Source organism: Leptinotarsa decemlineata, unplaced genomic scaffold, assembly GCF_025532065.1.
Source record: "Leptinotarsa decemlineata unplaced genomic scaffold, Ldec_3_MD MMD2_tig00026354_RagTag_RagTag, whole genome shotgun sequence".
Taxonomy (NCBI): domain Eukaryota; kingdom Metazoa; phylum Arthropoda; class Insecta; order Coleoptera; family Chrysomelidae; genus Leptinotarsa; species Leptinotarsa decemlineata.
In genome coordinates this window covers 15,587,416-15,608,169 of record NW_027412702.1, presented here as the reverse complement: position 1 = coordinate 15,608,169, position 20,754 = coordinate 15,587,416, and the positions used below count along the sequence as shown (strand labels likewise).

The window sequence follows — 20,754 nt, the reverse complement described above, 5'->3', positions numbered from 1 at the left end:
TAGTTTTCGAAAAAAATTGCTTGGTAAGTTTTCAAACTAGACTAAATTTGCTATATGATACTAGAACTGTCTCGGTAGATTCAATAGTTTCCGAGTTTAAGCCTTTCAAAATTTATCATTTTTTTCGAACTTCGCAATTTTTTGCAATTCTGTCTTTCTTCTCAATTTAATTTTGACCCTCATTACACCATTGAAGCTTTTCATGAAAGGATGTTAAAAAGTGAAATGAAAAGTTTGAACGATGATGAAGAATGAACTAGGAAGACATTGAAATAAATAACTCAAAGAGGAAGGGGAGAAATGTAGAAGAATTGATAAATTCTTATTCATGTAATAGAACAGATGTTTTAAAAATAAAAACCAGAGAAAAAGCTTGCTGAAGAAATTAATACTGATTCTGAATATATTGCCCCACAACGCAAACCGCTATTGAATTCTCTTTATTCACGAGCAGTTAACTAAAATGAAATAACACAACTAAAACCCATGAAGGCACCAGGAATTGATCTAATAACGTCTGAAACTGTTAAACACATTTCAGACATAATTGTATCACCACTAGCTGCAGTAATCAAAAAATGTATTCAACAAGGAATTTTTCCCGCAGTATTTGAAGAAACAATTGTAGTCCCCATATACAGAAATGGCGACAAAGAAGAATTCATCAACTACAGGCCAATTTCAGTAATAACAAACTTTTCAAAGATATTCTAAAAAACAATAAAAAAGCAATTGACTTCATTTCTTGATAAATTTGGAATAATGTCAGAAAAACAACATGGTTTCAGAGAAGGTGTTTCCACCCAAGACGCGATACTAAAATTGACCTCCAAAATGTATTCAGCTCTGGACAACAGCCAGCCTGCTCTCTGCGTCTTTCTTGACTTATCTAAGGCATTCGACACGGTAAGCCATAACCTACTAATCGAATCGCTCGAAAATTCAGGTATCAGAGGTAAAGCTCTAGACTTATTCAGAAGCTATCTCTCAGATAGATCGCAAAAAGTCAAATTGAAGAATATCCATAGCAAACCCGAAACAGTAACGTATGATGTACCTAAAGGAACCATACTAGGACCAAACTGTTCAACATTTATTTAAATGATTTATTTGAAGTCAATACCAAAGGAGAAATAATCACGTATGCAGATGATACAGCAATCTTTTACTCAGCCCAAGAATGGAAAACTTTGAAAGAACTAATAGAAAGAGATCTGTATGAAATTAAATCATGGTTTCAGAGTCGATTGCTGTTTTTAAAACAAACAGTCGTGTGTTTGAAGGGTCTCTCAACGATCAAAATGTTCTCCCCATACTTTTCAAATAAGCTAGTTTTGACTGTTCGTAGTTGAGGTCGTTCTCCTTCTATCTGGTCCGTGAGATCATCTAGAGAGAACTGACACTCCTCAGCGTTATCTTCCAGAAATTAATAAAAATTACTTTTCCATAATTATTCGTAGAACTCTTATGGGCCAGGATGTAACCAAAGAATTGTACCCCGAACGTCAACTGAACTACTCCAACAGTCCTCCCTTCAACATCGGAAAGAGCAAAATATTCCCAGTTCTTCAGTTAATATCCGTATAGAACAGTTTGTGATAAATTGAAAAATCATGTTTGTTCTTCCTTCTACTAATTGTTAAGTCCAAGAAATTGATTAAGTTGCCTGCTTCTATTTCAATAGTGAATTTAATGTTTTCATGAAGTTTGTTGATATCCTTATGAAAAATATGTAATTGCATCTTAGTACCTGTAAAACATACCAAAACGTCATCCACATATATGTCAATATAAGAAATTCTTAATCAAAGGGTGTTTAAAGATCGACTTTTCTAGATTATCCATGAAAATTTCTGCAAGTAAGGGGCTTAATGGATTTCCTATAATTAAACCTTTTGAGGAGAAATAAATATTGTTGTCATAAAATTTATGATTCGTGAATTTGTTTCTAATAGGTAGAGGTGGTTTCTTTTCTATTAGTGAATTTAGTTTTTTTTTTGAATGCAGTACCTTTTATGAATGATTTGGATAAATGTCTCCAAACTGGATATAATAATGTCATGACATGCATTCCTGCTCTCTGCGTCGATAAATTTGTTGGTGGTTACAATGGACACCAATATGTCTTAGCACAATCATGTCGCTGGAATTGCAAATTCCAGCGCTTCTCAAAGCTTGGAACACTGTTCCAAACCAAAAAACTGTGTACACCTCAGCAACTTTTGATGCTTTATGACGCTCAAGTCAGACCTTCTCTGGAGTATTGTTCTCATGTATAGAGATTCGGCCCTGAGCATACCCTGAAGCTGTTGGATTTCATCTCGAAAAGAGCTATAAGCCTGATTGGAAACGCGAACATAACTTGCAACTAGTCTGAAACATCGAAGAAAGGTTGCAGATTTGTCTCTCCTCTATGGATACTTTCACCTGGCACCTTTGATTATTTCACCAAGAGCGGTACATATCAGAAATACGCGACGGACTGTGGTTACTCGTTTTGAGGTTCAACTCAGTACACCTCGAACTTGACTATTCAAGAACTCTTTCATTTGGGGAACTGCGTTTATGTGGGATAAACGTTTTTCCAAATAAATTCAATCTCTGGCGATTGAAATCCAATGTGAATCGCCACTTTCGCACTGGCGCCTTGAGGATTTTTCTGTAGTGCTTGTGTTTTGTGCACTTTTGCCAACGTAACACGAGTCGAATAATTCCGTCAGCAAAAAAATATGTGCTCAGGCTTCGATGGAGTCGAAGAAGGCCGTTTTTGCCTAGTCCTGATTGGCGAAGTTTCTACCGGTGAGAAAGTTATCGAAGTGCTTGAGAAGATGTAGTCGATTGGCGAAATGTCTGGAGAGTATTGAAGGTGACGCAGAACTTTGAAACTCAATATATTCAAATTTTGAATAGGGATTTGTCAAACGTACGGACATACATTGTCGTGGAGTGATATCGGACCTCTTCCGTTGACCCGTGCCGACTGCTGTTGACGCAATTTTTGGTACATTTCGTCGATTTCCTCACAATATAATTCTGCTGTGGTAGTTTGACTCGGTTGCAGAAAGTTATAGTAATTCACACCAGTCGCTGAGCACAATACTGTAACCAACATCTTTTTTGGTGAGTTTTTGCCTTTGGAAAGTGCCTGGGTGGCTGATCGGTGTCCAGCCACTGACCAAAGTCGAAAATTGAACCCGCCATTTAAACTCAACATAAAAAGCCATTCAGATGACTAATGACCTCAGTAGTCGATGCCAGAATGATAAATAAAAATAAAGCCATTTAGTTTCATCAAATTATGAAGCAAATAAATAAACATAAATTGGAATCACACTTTAAAAGGTAACACGTTCAGGAATTTTGTTTCATCAAATTATGAAGCAAAAAAATAAACATACATAGGAATCACACGTTGAAAGGTAAGACCTCGTTAATCCTTAGCTCGCTCCTTAGTTTCGACTTCTGAGGGTTGTCGTTCGTAGGGGTGCGACAGCTGGTTAACAGAATAAAACAGAATACATTTTTGTGTGAAATGCTAATATAACCTACCCAAAGTCATTCACGATTGAAAAGTTTAATTATTTTTCCTTTTCATATTTCGAGTATTCAACCAGAGGTTGAATGCTTCGTTCCCTTTTAGATAATTGCTAATCGGTTAGTTTGATCGTGCTTCAAACTGAAACAATTATTCTCAGGCACATACCATGCTTGAAAACAACGAAAAGTCCAAAATGGGAGAGTTTCTGCCAACATCTATCTACTCTCGGTTTTGAGTTTACTCTTCCGTAGTGCTTTCGAAACTTCGGTAATGTCTTTCGCTACATGAACTTATAATAAATCACTCACAGCTGCTACTTTGGTTAATCGTTGAATGTTTTTTGAGTGGAAGAGATTGACTAAACGATTATTGGTTTGACAGCATTGAGGGGTGTTTCAATGAACTGTTTCGCCTAAGCCAGAAGCATCCATTATAATATTTCAGGAACAATCAGGAATATTAGGAACCATCAATATTCGACGATGTTTATCAGGAACTCTTGATTATGTGAATTTTTACACTCAAAAGTTGAAGACGACTATATTAGTAGAATATAATGCAAATCATACTGAATGACGATAGAGCTGCTTCGTTTAACCATTTGAAATCAGAATAGAAATTTCAGGTGAATGCAGAAAAATCATATCGAATCATCAAGTTACATTCATTTCGATATATTATGAAAAATCTATTGAAATTGGCGATATTAATGAAAATAATTCATTTATATCATCTGTTAGAAAGTACAAAAGAAAAAATCTATTCTTTTATTACAAGTAGAAGTCAAATAATTTTCCAACAAAATTTCAAAACTTGTGGATTAGCACACAGTGCACTCTAGATATGATCCTAGAAGAATTTTTAAAGCATTCTGAGAACACTTGTATCATTTATTTCACTTATATCAATTATGTCATCAATAATCAACTTCACAAGTACTCTATTCCAAAATATATGTTAGCCATCTTCAAAAATGATGTCGTTCGATTTATAATTTCACATAGAGTGAAACTAATGCAAGGCATTGGCAAGAGGAGAAATGCTGGTGAATAAGGAAAAGATCTTTCAGCAGTTCCAGTCTTCATTTTTTAGCGCAATTCGGACTAAATCGTAAATTACTTCATGAGAAATCAAGAACCGAATGATCCCTTTACCATTATTTTCGATAAAATGGAACTAAAATTGATTATGTGAAATGAACTAGACTCATACTAGTTACGTTTTGGTCTTCTTCAGGGACTTTACCATAGAAACCTTCTAATGAAAGTTAGCAGTAACTAAGTTAGTAGTAACTAAGTAGTGAAAACAAAGCATCGGTGATATGAATGAAACAAGTGATTGAAATGTTTAAAAGTGCTTGAACTGTATAAATATATAGGGAAATGTTTAATTTTCATCTACATCAATTCGTTTCAGTTGGATGCTAGAGAACTTCCTGTGCAAGATGTACATGTTCATCCAGTCCCTCAGCAATACTGCCAGTATTTTCATTCTTGTAGTTATATGTACGGAGCGGTACTTCGCCATCATCTACCCAATCACTTGCAAACAAATACTTACTCCAATCAGATTGAAGGTGAGTTAATCTTGTTTCAGTAATGCCATTAACTAGATCACTTACTAAAACGTCTTCATCATCGTCATCGTGGATAAAACTTCACAATAAATAAACATACTCACCAAATGAATGAATTATAACTTCAATTTTCAAATGGTTTTTCAACGATTCGATCACAACAAGCAGTGTTCCACAATTATTCACCTACTTCTATTTGGAAAAGAAAAAGATTCAGATTGAAAAAAAGTTGTTGGCTATTTATTTCGGTGGTGAGAAGTTTCAGCATTGAAAAACTGATCACAAACCATAGCTTGAATTATTAAAAAAACTGCATTTAGTGTATAAAGTTAGAAAGAATTTGCTGATACTTTATATAGGTCGGCAATATGTAAATATGAATAGTTCGACGACAAACGAAGAAATAATATTGAGTCACAAGTTTGTCTTGTTGATCTGAGAGTTCAGGTTCAGAATTTCTGAAAAATGCAAATGATGATATCTGAATGACAGTTAACGAGTATTTCATGAAAGTAAATAACAAATCTGAAGAAATGAACTTTGAATGTTCAAGCCCGTCTCGGATATACCTACACGGTAGGTTGAATAGACTGACGCCTATCAGAGAACAACTACTCCACTAATACCACGAACGGCGTTGGATTAGGGGAAGGTGGGGGAATCACGGACGTGGGTTAATCGCGGACGTGTATGTTTCCCTATCTTAGAAAAGAATGAAAGATATTCCGAGTGATGCAATCGTGAGTCCATCCCAGACGTAGTACCGCACAATAAGTGGTGAAGTGACGATGCGCTTGTTTCACAAGGTATGTTTATTTAAAGCTTTATCAACAATTTCATATATATTTTTTACTAAAATTGAATAGGTGTATAATGTTTTAGGTATTACATACATTATTTTTACTTATTAATGTATCATTTAACAATGTTTTTAGGAAGTAACTGCGTGCACCACGCTATTCTAACCTCAAATAAAAATATTGGTTTGTGGTATTGTGTGTGTCATCTAATGGCGGATGATTTTAGGGGGGTGATCTTGGACATCCGCAATTACCCCTACACACAGTATAGTTTATATAGTTTATTTTATATTCTTTTTTTATTATACATCCTTGTTTTCTGCCCTGTATCTATATGAAATTGTAGATGATGTATTTCAAAGTATACTTATATTTAACTGACTATATTTCAGATGCCACGAAATTACCAAAGAAAGACTGAGACCAAATACAAATTAGAAGACAGAAGAAGCTATTCATTCAGGATGTTAAAAGTAAAACACTTTCATTTGGTAAAGCTGCTGCTATTTATTCTATTCCGAAAAGTAGTTAACTATACTATCTCAAGAAAGAAGGTATTTTCTGAAGAACAATCAAGAGAGTTAGAGGACTATATCATGAAATGCAGTAAATTATTTTATGGCTCAATTATAGAAATGATACGAAAAATAGCATTCAAATTTGACGAAGTATATAATTTAAAGAACAATTTTGACAAAATATCTCAAATGCCAGGTTCTATGGATTTAAGAAAAGGCACCCTAATATTTCACTACGTAAACTTGAGTCCACTTCAATCAATGGAATCACGGATTTTAATGAAACAAAAGTGAACATGTTCTTCAATAATTTGGAAATATTACAAACCAAACACTACTTGGATGCCAATAGAATATACAATTTTAGCACCAAAAGGCCAGAAACAAGTCGGTATGGCAACAAGCTGTGAAAGAGGTATATACTACAACGACAGTTGTCTGCCCTTGTAGTGCTTCAGGAAAGTATATTCCTCCTATTTTATTTTTGAGAGGAAGCGTATGAATGCTCAGTTGTTACGTGGAAGGCAATCCTGATATAATGGCAGCCGTAAGTGATTCAGGTTGGATCAACGAGAACTCATTTGTAGTTCGGTTACACCACTTCATATCTTTTGCTAATCCAACAGTTGCAAATGAAGGTGATGTAAAGAAAAACGGGAATTATTGCCTAATTTGTGATTAAAAGTATGAAGATCCACTATAGAAGACTGGATAAAATGCTACAAATGTAATTTATGGGCCCACGAAAACTGTCACGAGGCTTTGTTTGTGATTTCTGTCCCGATTAAACTATGTTCGTAATTACCCCACAGACCATTCGCAATTACCCCACGTGTTGTGGGGTAATCCCGGACTCCAATGTTTTGTTTTTGTATTAATATTTTATTTTACATGGAACATTTTACTACGTTGATTATGAGAACATAAGATTGATTAGTTAACGTTTAGTAATAAACCTAATCACAAAGATGGAACAGTAAAACATGTCGAGATGACTATTTGATGGATTGCATTTGACACACATGTTATGCAAAGGTGAACGTTTCAGAATATTTGTACGTGGTGTTTCCAAATTAAAAGGATTAACCACGCTAGAGGTTGGTCTAGGTACATTACAATTCAGTTTTTGCAGAATATTTGGGTCAATAATTAAATTATTATTCAGTTTAAAAAGAAAAATTGTGGAGTAACAATCACTACGGCAACTCAAGATATTCATAGCATGTCTAGCTAACAATGCATCATGGGGAAATCCAATTGGTGGATAGATATTGTCTGATCTATAGGAGAGAAGTTTTGGGAAACGACGTTGTACTGATTCAACTTTTTCTGGATACAACTGATGAGATATATTCCAGATTATAGATGCATATTCTAATTTTGATCTGACGAAAGCATAGTTATTAAGAGTCCGTAAGATCATCTACTGATGGTACCAATTACGTCGTCGAAACGTTCGTTTTGATGTGGTAAATAGTAGTGAAAGTGTTTAAATGTATCATTGAACGGTCATATATCTGACCTCATTTAAATGAGTTGTATCAGCCAATTCCACCGTTAACCCAGGGTTCTCATTCTAATCTCTCTCATTACAACCCCGTCCATCAAACTGAGATAACATCTTAGCAAATAGCGTTTCACAATACTGGTACTCGATCGTGCGTGAACGTGATATCCCGAAATTTCACCCTCAGGCACCGATTTACTAGATGAGAAAGACGATAGTATACCCTTGAGTGATGTCAACGCAGCGAAACTTTTTGTCAAAGAAACTTCCAGCAACAAACTCCTATAATGGATAGGAGACAAGTAAGATTCGATATAAATCACGTATAACGGTGAGATAATTAAATTACCATTTCTACGTCGTTACAGTTACGGACTACGTTTCGTCATGCAAGGTTTGGTTCTGAGAAGATTTACAGCTGTCTGGGGCATTTTTTGCGGGAATATCCGTCACTGTAGAGCGTTAACTCGACACATAATTCTTGAAGACTATATCAAAAATCGATGAAAAGTTTCGATGCCAGTGAAATTTATAATTCGTGAAGGATATTGTCGGTGAACCATAACTCTTTGTCTCGACTGAAGATTTGGAAATTGATTGTTGATCTGAATATGTAGTGTAATTGTGAAACATTGTAGAACAAACACGCAGTAATGACAACTGCCTAACAAAGAGGCCATCAACAGAATAATGTTGAATTGGATCAGCAGATCCGTTTTGAAGACGGTTATCTCTTTCCCAGTTATAGTTGTTGCATTCTCAAACCATTACCTGATTATTAATAATAGTAGTTCTGCTGTCATTGTTTTGACTCCAAAATCGATCGCAGTACTGTACTTAATGATTTTGATGTTAGTATAAATGAAACTTCTTTCACAACTATGCAAGAAGCAAAAAGTCTGGGAGTTCCCCTAAATGCCGATCCCAGATTTGAAAAACACGTCAATATACTCTTACAAAGTGAATATTTCGTATTGAGGATTATATACGGTCAAAGACATTTCTTTTTATTGGGGTTGAGGACAATATTATGTGAGGCAACAGTCCTTTCAAATTTCAATTATGCAGATGTTCTCTTTGGTCCATGTTTAACCAGTCAATATAAATCAAAACTTCAAAAAGTTCAAAATTCTTGCTTGACGTTGATCTATGGCATAAAGAGACATCAAAGAATTTCACACAAACTTAAAACTGTTGGCTAATTGAATATGAATAATTGAAGAGTTTTTCATTCTGCAGTACTCTTCCATAAAGTCATACTGACCAAAACCCCAGCATATCTGCATAGAAAAATTACTCATCGGACAGATGTTCACAACCTTGATGTGAGAAATAAAGGTTTATTAACACCTCCTAGTGTTCGACTTGAACTTTTCAGATGCAGTATCAGTTATCAAGTTTGAGCAATCTATAATCATATTCCTGAAATAATCAAAAAGACTGGGCTTCAGCGATTTCAAATTAGATTTAAGAAATATTTATTTGTAACTCAGTGATCTATTTTATTATTATTCTTATCATACCATGCCTTCATTACAGTTGAACGGATTATTTTATAATAATGCTCTTATAACACCCTAGCGGCTTTTTGAGGTTGAGTGGAAGAGCAATTAATAACGATTTATCGTTATAAAAATTGAACTTCGCCTTTTGTTTCCAACTTATTCATATTTTTGTCCATACTGTTCATTGACTGTTGAACCTTATTATCTGTAAACAATAAAGACATTTATTTTTATTTTTTTTACCGTAGTTTGCGCTGGTCAGGCCCTATCCCCCCATGTCCGGCTAAGATTTCTGCCTAAGTGCAGCAAGCCGGTATGATTTTAAAATTTAAGAGTAGAGAGGGCATCATTCCACCAAGGACTCCAATAATCAGAACAACCATCTGGATAGAGTCTGCGGAGTTCGAAGAAAAAATCTCGATATTTTTTTCTCCACTTTTCGAACGATATTCGTCTCGCCAGAATCTGAAAACTCCACGACAAAAATCGTCTTGCTCTGGTGGTCGAGAAAGACTACATCAGGCTTATTAGCTTGTATGAGCCTGAGGGTGGCAAACGAATAGTTCCAATGAATTCGGTATCATTATCTGTAACAAACGCCTGAAGAATGAAAAGGCATAACTGTTCCACAATAAAATCAATATCCCCGAAAGGGAAATTCCTTTGACCTGAGCTAGACGACAGGGTCTTACAGAAGTAGACTGGTTTCTTAGGCCATATAAGTGTTTCATCGAACGGGTTTCAACTGGTTAGCAGAATTATGAACATTTTGTAGTCTGTCGAAAATCAAGTTCGTTGATTCCAGGGACATTTCTTGGATAAAATGCTCCATTTCCGGTATTTTCATAGTCACAGATCACCGAGAGAATCAAATTCGACCTGATATCTCCAAACTGAAGCTTTCCTTTATGTTTTTCTCCTTCCAGGAATTTGATTCTTATGAAGGTGTATCTCTCCTTAGGTATTTGGGTTTAGTTGATACAGATCTTCCACAGTCCACCTCACTACTCCAAAATCATAGAGTTAGATCTGAATAGTCATTATATCTGTACTGTCAATTTTGGTTTACACCCGACACATTCAAAGACAAGATCTAACAATTCTGCTGGCACTAAAACAAGCCTAATAGAAGCAAAGTTATAAACAGTGCATTGGAAACAAACTATCATCTTATATATGTGCTGGTGATTTTCTGATCAATTCAATTCCAGTTGTCAATCACACTATTGCATGAAATATTTTGGAACTATTGATTTTTTGATTTTTTTTTCTTGTCAGTTGGCCCATAGCCACTGGGAAGTATGAAAATAGTTAAATATGCCCGTTTCAGAATATGTGTCTCAGAATACGTGAGTTTGGATATATCATTTATCAACAAGTTTCGCTAACATATCAAATACATAACCAATGCAATGAATGCAGCTCAGATCAGACCTCTTTGGAGTTTTGTTTCTATGTATGGAGCTCTGCCCCCAAACATACCCTGCCCCCATCTGCCTGATTGGAGACGCGAACATCACGTGCAAACTTGATAGCCTGGAACATCGAAGAAAGGTTGGAGATTTGTCTCTCTTCTATAGATACTTTCACGGGAAGTGTTCAAGTGACCTGGCACATTCCACCAAGAGCGGTACTTATCAGAAATACGCTACGGACAGTGGCTGATCATCATTTTGAGGTTCACCTCAGTACACCTCGAATTTCACTGTTCAAGAACTCTTTCATCTGGAGGACTGGGTTTATGTAGAATAAGCTTCCTGAGAACGATTTTTCAAATGGATTCAATCTCCAGCGATTCAAATTTGATGTGAATCGCTACTTTCACACAGGCACCGATCTGAAAGCGCCTTAAGGATTTTTTTGTAGTGTGTAGTCTTCTGAAGAAGACTTTTGAAAATTCTGGATCAACTAGAAGAGAAGTGCAACAATGTTGATGATTACGTGAAAGAAGTTATTGGTACTGCATAAAAATTGTGCGGCATAAGTTTCAATGTATATGAAGAACGGATAGGAACTCTTCTGTTGGCCGGTTTACCAGAAGAATATAAGCCGATGATAATGGGCATCGAAAGTTCAAGTGTAACTATTACAGGACACAGTATTAAAACAACTGTGTGCTGTGAACAAAAAAACTGATTATTGGTTCATTGACTCGGGAGCTACGGCTCATATGACAATACGCGAGGACTTACTCAGGAGTTTGAGAAAATCCGAAATAACAGAAATTGTTTGTATTCAATAATTCGAAAGTGAAAGTGGAAGCAGACGTTGAAATACATTTGCAGATCAAATTGAAAGGTAAAATAAAAGACTTAGTTGTTAAAAATGTATTGTTTGTTCCCGATCTAACAACAAATTTGATGGCTATCAGTCGAATCATATAAAATGGTTTTCATGTGACATTCAATGAAGAGAACTGTCAAATTGTCGATGATAGTGGAACAATAGCAACGGCATCATTTATGAATGGAATGTATATACTAAATATTGAGACTGAATGAACAAATAAAACTTCAATTGCATCTACAGAGGGTTTACGAGATCATCAACATTGTTGCAGTTCTCGAATCTGGTTGTTGTTAGAGTTCTCAACATTCCAAGTCTACTGGTTGATCCGGAAAACTACTGGAAGTCATAAGAAAAATGTTGAAGAAGAACCAGAGCATCTCGAATCCAAGGAAATTATAGAAAATATAAATAGGCCGAAAAAATCTGAAAGACTTAGGAAGCAGAAGACAATGGTGATTTCTGGTGCATAAATGATCTTACAGATACTGATGAGCGGTGATGAACAGTCCAGATTATGATCATTGGATGGATGCTATGCGGGAAGAATACGATTCTTTCCTAGCAAATGACACATGGACACTAGTTGACCTACACTATGTCAGAAAGCCTATAACTTGACTGATTAGAAATATCTACTGATCAATATAGTTCAGCAGGTATGTGTGTTAATTTTTTTCCAACGAATTCACATGGGTGGGTTTCGAGTGACATAGGATGTGCTTCATAAATGCGAGTACTATTGATATAGTGAAAGTTTTTGACAGCCTATTTTGTCATCGATTTCTACTTTGTTACTTGAAATCCTCGGTAATGCTAATACATTCCATTTACAGAATAATTCAATACTGCTGGAACGCACTTCATATCTGGGCTATAAAATAAGTGGGCTAGAGTAATATAAGCCCATAACTAAACACTAAATTATGGAATATTCAGATAAGCTGTTATCCATAACCACCAAATAGCTCCGTCTCTCAACACTTCACTGAGGGAGATCGAATTTTCCGACCCACCAACAATATAAATCAAATGTAATGATAGTTTATCAATTCGCTTAATAGGATCTCTCAATGTCGCTTTAGGGACAGGCATTAGCTATCGGAGTACGGTTTCTTTGAGATTTACAACTATCTACGGATGCTTTTCGCCGAATTCAATATCATAATTGGTGACATTCAATAATGCAGTGATACAATATTCAAGAAAGTGTGACAGGGTTGTCATTCATTTGGTTTTCAATATTTTGGCGGCAGTTCTAAAATGGAATCACGAATTGAATACAAATCAGGATATTATGCATTTATACAAAACCAGCGTTATGATGAACAGCTATCTATCTAACACGAACTGATAACATTTTCGGAGAGTTTTGGAAGTTGGTGATTGTTATTGTTATTTTTTTTCAGAATATTTCATATTTATTTTTATGAATTGATAAATTTGTGAGTTATCGACAAAAAACTAAATGCCTCCTATTTTTCTTTCGATTTTTCAACAGAAATTGCATTTTCAAATATTGAAAAAAATGATTTTTTCACAAATGTGTATATCTTGCATGGAAATCCCGTTTTTTTCCAGTTTGTGTCGGAAAATTACTTCTCTGCATGATGTACAAATCTGTGTAGAGAATTCATTTCGAAACTAATAGCTTTTTTTGTATGAAGATAGAGAAGTAGAATACCAAATTTTTTTTCTAAAAATTAATCTATCTTGAAAATATACTCATACCTTTATCACTTTAAACAATAATCCTATGGCTGGGATTAAATCAAATAAGCAGATGTCATTACGTAATGTAATCGAAGACATGAGCAGATTCAACTCATTTATGACAAATAATCATAATGTGATGGATGAATTGAGTACTTCATCTTGTAATTATTTAGAATGTTGCTGAAGAGCCAATTAGGCAAATGTTCTATTCCGAAACATCGATGTCCGGCATTGAGGATGACTGTGATCTATACGAATGAAATTTTGTCTCTTCCATATATTATATTGAGTAAAGAATGTTCGTAGTATAAATTGATTTAAAAAAATGACTATTTTATATGATTCGATGTCTATAAAGAAGTGGTTTCGGATTTTTTTTTCGTGTAATTAAGTTGTTATGTTTGAATATATGTTTACAATATGTTTTTCCGTTAACCAGCTGTTGCAACCCTATGAATGACAACTCTCAGTAATCGAAGTCGAAGCTAGAGACTAACTAGGTCCTACTTTTTAACATGTGATTCCTAACATGGGTTGGACAATAGCAAGTGAAATTTGTTCTGAGGACAAAACACAAGCACTACAGGAAAATCCTAAAGGCGCTGTCAGAGAGGTGCCTGTGCAAAGGTAGCTATTCATGTTGGATTTGAATCGATGGAGACTAAATCCATTTGAAAAAACGTTCTCAAGAAGTTTATTCCACATAAACACAGTTCTCAAGATGAAAGAGTTCTCAAACAGTGAAGTTCGAGGTGTACTGTGATATTTACCGTTCTTGGTGGAATCAAACGTGCCCAAGTCACTTGAACACTTCCCATGAAAGTATTTATAGAAAAGAGACAAGACCCCAACCATTCTTCGATGTTCCAGGCTATCAAGGTTGCACGTGATGTTCGCGTCTCAAATCGGGCGGATGGCTCTTTTCTGGATGGAATTCAGCAACTTCTGGACATGTTTGAAGGCATAGCTCCATGCACAAGAACAATACTTTAAAGAAAATCCCATCTGAGCTTTATAAAGCATCGAAAGTTGCTGAGGTGTGTACAGTTTTCTGGTTCGGAACAGTGCCCCAAGATTTGGAGAAGCATCCTTTGCAATACCAGCGACATGATTGTGCCAAGACATATTGGTGTTCATTTCAACCTCCAACAAACTTATCGAAGGAGAAAGCGGAATTGTCGGACCTCACATTATCATATTCGGCGGAAAATAAAAGTAGTTGTTTCGAGAAAGCTTTTTCTTTCAATTTATGTCTGGCAGTTACTTCTTTTCATGACTTTTGCAAAGAGTTCATTTCGAAATTAATTGCATTTTTCCTCCCTTTGAAAAATTCCCATATTTTGGGAATTGGAGAAGTAGAAATCCATAACCCTTTTTGTTAATTTTCGATGTGCTGCAAAATCATGAAAATTTAATCTTCTACGCATTATGGTGAATCTAATAAGCTTTCGCTAACTTCAATAACAGGTATGACTTTAATAACAGGATCTAACGGGAATATAGAATAAAAATATATTCAGCATCCTTTCAAATAGTAGTTTTCTTTCAGATATTATGATGATATAAAACAGAATAATAAAGAAAATTTCAACGTCGGAGTGGGAATTTTCCTTACAGAGAATATATTTTTCACAATTTGAAATTTTCTGCAAAGGATAATCTCAGGGAGTTTCAGAGCACCATCATTCAGTTTTCAGTGAACTATATGAAGACACGGAAGACTTAACATATACTTATATTTTAGTGGTATATTTTAGCAGTACGTACATAGAGAAAACACTTTTGTTTGAACAATCGGATACCAATTTATTCAGTGATAAACTGCATTTCGTAGTTTGCAAAAATAGATGAAGATACTCTGGACAATCGTTAGTGTTGGTAATCAAATGAGTTATATTGTTGACGTGGAAATAAGAACTTATTGAATTTCAATGGGCCATTGAAGTATTATACAGTGTGTCTCACTTCGTGAATTTTAGGATTGGTAGATATACTGGCAAAAAGTCTAAATCTTGCCTGAGGTTAATCTGAGTGACATACACTGCTCGCCAGAGGCGGAGTCACCCAGTTTTGCGAGACATTTTCTCTGACATTTTTCTCACTTCTCATGGAAACACCCCTATTACTTTCGTTATCATTTTCACTTTTGACTTCATCAAAACATGAACTCGATCAATAGAGGAGGAGATTTTATAGTGTGGACTTTCTCATACTTCGTCTCATACTTGGTCAAACTAAACTAACTAACTATGAAACTAAGGAGCACGACTACAAGAAATCGCACGTTGAGAGGTGATATTTCGCTAATCCTTAGCTCGCATAAGCTTCGACGGTAGTTGTGGTGATTAGGAAGGTGACAGCTGACAGAAAAAACAGATTCTAATAGATTTTTTCAACGAGGCCGTTCCACCAACTCCTGATGGCGGGAAGATATTGTATATAGAAATGGTGGAAATCCCTCAAGGCTTTCTCAAATCAATATTTTGGGTTTATCAATACTCCAAATACAATCTGACTGTGTGCATATTAATCTACTCATGTCGTTGAGTGCTCAAATTAATGAACAGATCAGATCAGAGAATGTGTCAATAAAATATAAGGTGTGCTGGAAAAATATACCTGTCAACACACAGAGAAGAACCTTTATGTAAGGACCGTTCGAAAAAAGTGAAAAATTATTACGTTGTTTCAAAAGCTTTATCCGTTTTTTTTGTCTTCTTTAAACTGTGATATATCAGTGAATACTTATTCAGTTGAATCGAAATGAAAGTCGTTTGAATAAATACACTTTGGTCAACATAACACAACTCGAATGATTCCACCAGCATAAAAATTGGGTCTTCGGGATTCGATGAAGTCGACGAAAGCGGTTTTTGCTTGGTTCTGATTGGCGAAGGTTCCACCGGCTATCGAAGTGCTTGAAAAGATGGTAGCCGGTTGGTGAGGCAGAACTCGACGCTTATTTCGTTTAATTTACGGACGGAGACTTGTGTGACGCAATTTTCGGTACATTTCGTTGATTTCTCCACAATAGAACTTAGCTATGATAATTTGACCCAGTTGCAGAAAGTTATAGTGCATAACACCAGCCGATGACCAATATACAGAACCCATGCCCACACAGCACTAGATATACATGGAATATTCCCTGTATATCATAAAACGAACGTATATATTCCAAATATTCGTAGGATACTATTGGAATATATACATGCCTTTAGAATATTCATAGAATATGCTTGAATGAATATGGCAGGATTATTCCCGAATATAAGGAAAACTATTCTGGTGAGCAAAGTTTGGATAACTTTAAGTAAGTGAAATTCATTGAAGAACCCATCATACCACTCATTTTAAATACTTCATTTGTGGGTTTATTTTCTCAAGTGAGAAACCCATCCTAACCTATTTCTTGATGTAATACACTTTTTCTTTTTCGATGAAATGATATATTTATTATTTTTTAATTAGTGCTGATGAATTCACAGAGTTGTTATTTTAGTATATTTTTTAGTATACATTTGTTTGAGAGTAGGAACATCATAATTTGAATACATTTCTAATATTTGTAATATGACAGTATTCAGGAATATTTTATTCAGTGAATAAATAATTTGCATTAGATTTTTTATTTTTAATATTGGTTGAAACGTCAAATATTTCAGTGTATATTGTTTTTAAAATATATTTTTTTATGAATATTATGTGTTTTATTACTTGTGTGAATCTTGCATCAAAATGCAATATATACATGCCTAATAGCGTTTTCTCGTGACATTCTTGGAATATTCCAAATATTCCTAGAATATTCATAAAATGTATTTAAAGAATATTCTATGGTGTTTCCCTATTGTATATTCCTACAATAAACTAAGAATATCCTGAATATTTTATGAATATTCCTCGGGTTCTATTCCTGGAATATTCTTAATAGAATATACCTTAGATATTCTAAGAATATTATAAGATATTCCAAGAATATTCCCAAGGAATATTCTTAAAATATATCAAAGGTTCGCCAGGAGCACTTCCAGGGAATATTCTCCAGAAGATATATATATTCATGGCATATTCATAGCATAATACAATATCCTTGAATGTATATTCATGAAATATACCTGGAATATCTATTGCTATGTGGGTGGTCTTTTCTTGTCGTTAGAGGATCCACTTTTCATTTTCGTTTTATTTGCGCAGAAGCAAAAAAGGAGACTTTGGAATGTGACAATCTCTGACAATTATTCAAATCGTGGGGCACCAACTTTTCGAACTTTTTGATCTTCCCAGTACGTTAAACCATTGAAAACTGCATGGGAGCTGATGCTCAGTTCTTCCACCATCCTGATGGTGGATGGGATGCATCCCAAGCACCGGTTGTGATGTGTCAGTTTCCATCAGGATCTTTAAACCCTCATCCTGGAATACTGACTGTAGGTCGACCACTTCGGGACTCATCTTCGTGCCTAAAATCTCCGGCTCAAGATTTCGCGAAGTAACGTCGAACATTGCGTTCATCAACACTAAATATGATTGCCAAAGGTTCGGTTAAGTTTTCGGGCTCTTTCGGAAGCGCTTTTGTTCAATATAAATTCGTGGAGAGAAATTGGCCCAAAATCGCTCAACGTCATTATATAGTAATGAACTGAAAAAAGGCAAAAAATTAAAATTTTGAGAAAAGAAACAGCGTCAATGTATAGAGTACAAAATCCTCTATCGATCAGTATGAACCACGATTTGTTAAATGAATATTCATTGAGATATGGAGTTACAAAAACACATGACATTAAACCCGACAAAACTTCGAAATTGACCTAATAATTCAACACAGCAAGAGACTGAACAAAGAAAGGTAAGCCGTATAATGGACAAACCGTTATATTTCATGTGAATTTGAAACACTTGCATCAGCTTATCGATAATCCAAATCATGTTCAAAAGCACACGGCCAATGAAGGGCACGTATACGGGATGTTTGAAATTCGATGCTCAACATTGGGATCTCGGAAACTATGTGAGATACGAAGATGGTTCAATTGGGGCAAAGTTGCGCATTTATCTGACTAACAATATGCCGTTGAGAAAGTTCCGAAAATCCGAGTATATCCGGAGATATCCGGAATAAAACAGAAATTTTGGGAAATTGTTTTTTTTTCTGGATTTATTTTTCGAAGGATTCTAAATTAAATTGCACTTCCACATTGCCATTTTTCCCTGCTTCATAATGGTGTTTTCAGATTTGATATCCAACGTTTCGTCTTCCGGCCACCATTATCAACTTAATTTTTTCTTATGGGCGCCATATTGGATTCTTTCTGTTTTGAATAGAACCAGATTTTACTTTTTCAATGATGTATCATAAGTTATTATTCATTTTCAAAAAATTGGAGATATTGAAAAAAAATATTTCTTATCATAATGGGCTATATTTGACTTTCAATTTGTTACACTCAATGACATTTCGTTATTGTACAGGTCATTGAATTTTTGACAAAAAATGGCTTTCACGAATGAAAAAGAATGAGATATGAAACAAATTTATTACAAATACGATAGAAACAGTGTTAGGACATGGGAAATGTATTTGAACTTGTATCCCGAAAGACAACTACATCGAACTATATTCAAGTTATTGGATCAAAATCTCACCGAGTTTGGTTCGTTTGAAAAGCCAATGGAAAAATACGGAGACAGAATAAACAATCAAAATTTGATAAATGAGGTGTGTATGAGGTGTGTATGAGGTAAATCATACATTGTGTTCAATGAAAATAGAACTTTTAACAAATAACAATGATTAACTGAAATTTAAAAACAAAAGTAAATCACAGCAAATTCTCAAAATGCTCAAAACGCAACTGTGTCCTTCTTCGAATATTATTCACTGCACGATAAATTTTCCTCCTCCTCATTCTTCCGAACTTTCCAACAATGCTCTGTTGAAGGTCCTCAATATTTTGAAATTCCCTCTAACCATAAACACTATTTTTCAGTGTACCCCATGTACACTGATAGTATCCATAACACTTGAGTCTGGCCACCTTGCTGGCCACCTCACCGGCCCATTATTCCCTATCCATTTATCACCAAACCTTTCAGTCAGGTAATTAGATATTCTCTGGTAGTGTGCGGTGGAGCACCATCATGTTGAAACCAGTTGTTGTTATAGATAGCCAAAGGTAGATCATCCAAATAGTTCTCAAAAAGTGACATTAAAAACTGGTTTCTCCATTCAGAATTGAGGACCAAAAATTCTATCTTTGTGAATTCCTGTTCACACGTTAATACTAAATCGCACTTGAGGTCGAATTTCTTGGAACTGCTTGGGGTTGTTTATGCTCCAATAGTGTTCGTTATTTGGATTGAATATTCCACAATTCGTAAAAGTGCTTCCATCTGTCTAAATTACGTTTTCCAGGAAAACAGGAAAATCAGGTCTTCTTATTAGCCGATTACAAAATTCTAATCGCCTTTCGGGATCACCCGGATGCAATTTTTGAGATATGTGTATTTTGTAACATTTTAAACCGCTTTTTTGAGATGTCTCCAAGCACTTGTCTAACAAATATTCTTTTCGGAGGAAATTCGACGTGTAGATTTCCCCATTCTGTCTCCGTAGTTTTCCTCGACTTTTCAAATGAACCAAACTTGGTGAGATTTTGATACAATAAATTAGCATATTTAGTTCGATGTGATTGTCGTCTTTCGGGATACAAGTTTAAATACATTTATGATGTCCTATCACTGTTTCTATCATATTTGTAATAATTTTGTATCTGATGGTTACTCAATTAAAACATCAGGTAAATGGTTTTTATGTAAAACTCTATTACTTCACGCAGAAACCCATTTTACTTCGACCCAAAAAACCAGCAAAACGGATAATCCATCTGTAAGCACATACGCGTCGACAGACGTGCAAACTGACCACAATCATTCTCACCCAATAAATGGTAAAGAGCAACCAACCATCAGTGATGTAAATACTGAACTCATATACCCGAGATTGTCCCAGATATCGTTTTCCACAGACAAGCCAGCAAATGATGACCAAGATGTAAGTAATGATCATATCTACCCTAAATTATCCCAGACATCGTTTTTCTCTGGACAGTCGAAAAACACTGGCCAAGATTCTCTCACTTCGTTAGCTGAGGAAATGCGAAACTATAATCGAAAAACTGATGCAGTCACCATAAATTTGACAAGTGATTTTTTATTCCACGGGCACTTCTGCAACAATCCGTAAAATCTATAAAGGAGAATTTCAACCCTAAATCTTTCCAGATGAACAATAGGTTAAACTGTGAT

The 20,754-nt window shown here is 35.2% G+C and overlaps 1 protein-coding gene across 7 annotated transcripts in view; it reads left to right on the top strand.

Moving 5' to 3' along the window:
• LOC111503077 (trissin receptor) overlaps positions 1-20,754 on the top strand; it is a 307,365-nt gene that overhangs the window by 227,993 nt on the left and 58,618 nt on the right. For all 7 annotated transcript variants that reach the window (XM_074184429.1, XM_074184424.1, XM_074184427.1 and 4 more), the window contains one exon: positions 4,955-5,114. In XM_074184429.1, the coding sequence (XP_074040530.1) occupies positions 4,955-5,114 (160 nt within the window). The remainder of the gene's footprint in view (positions 1-4,954; positions 5,115-20,754) is intronic.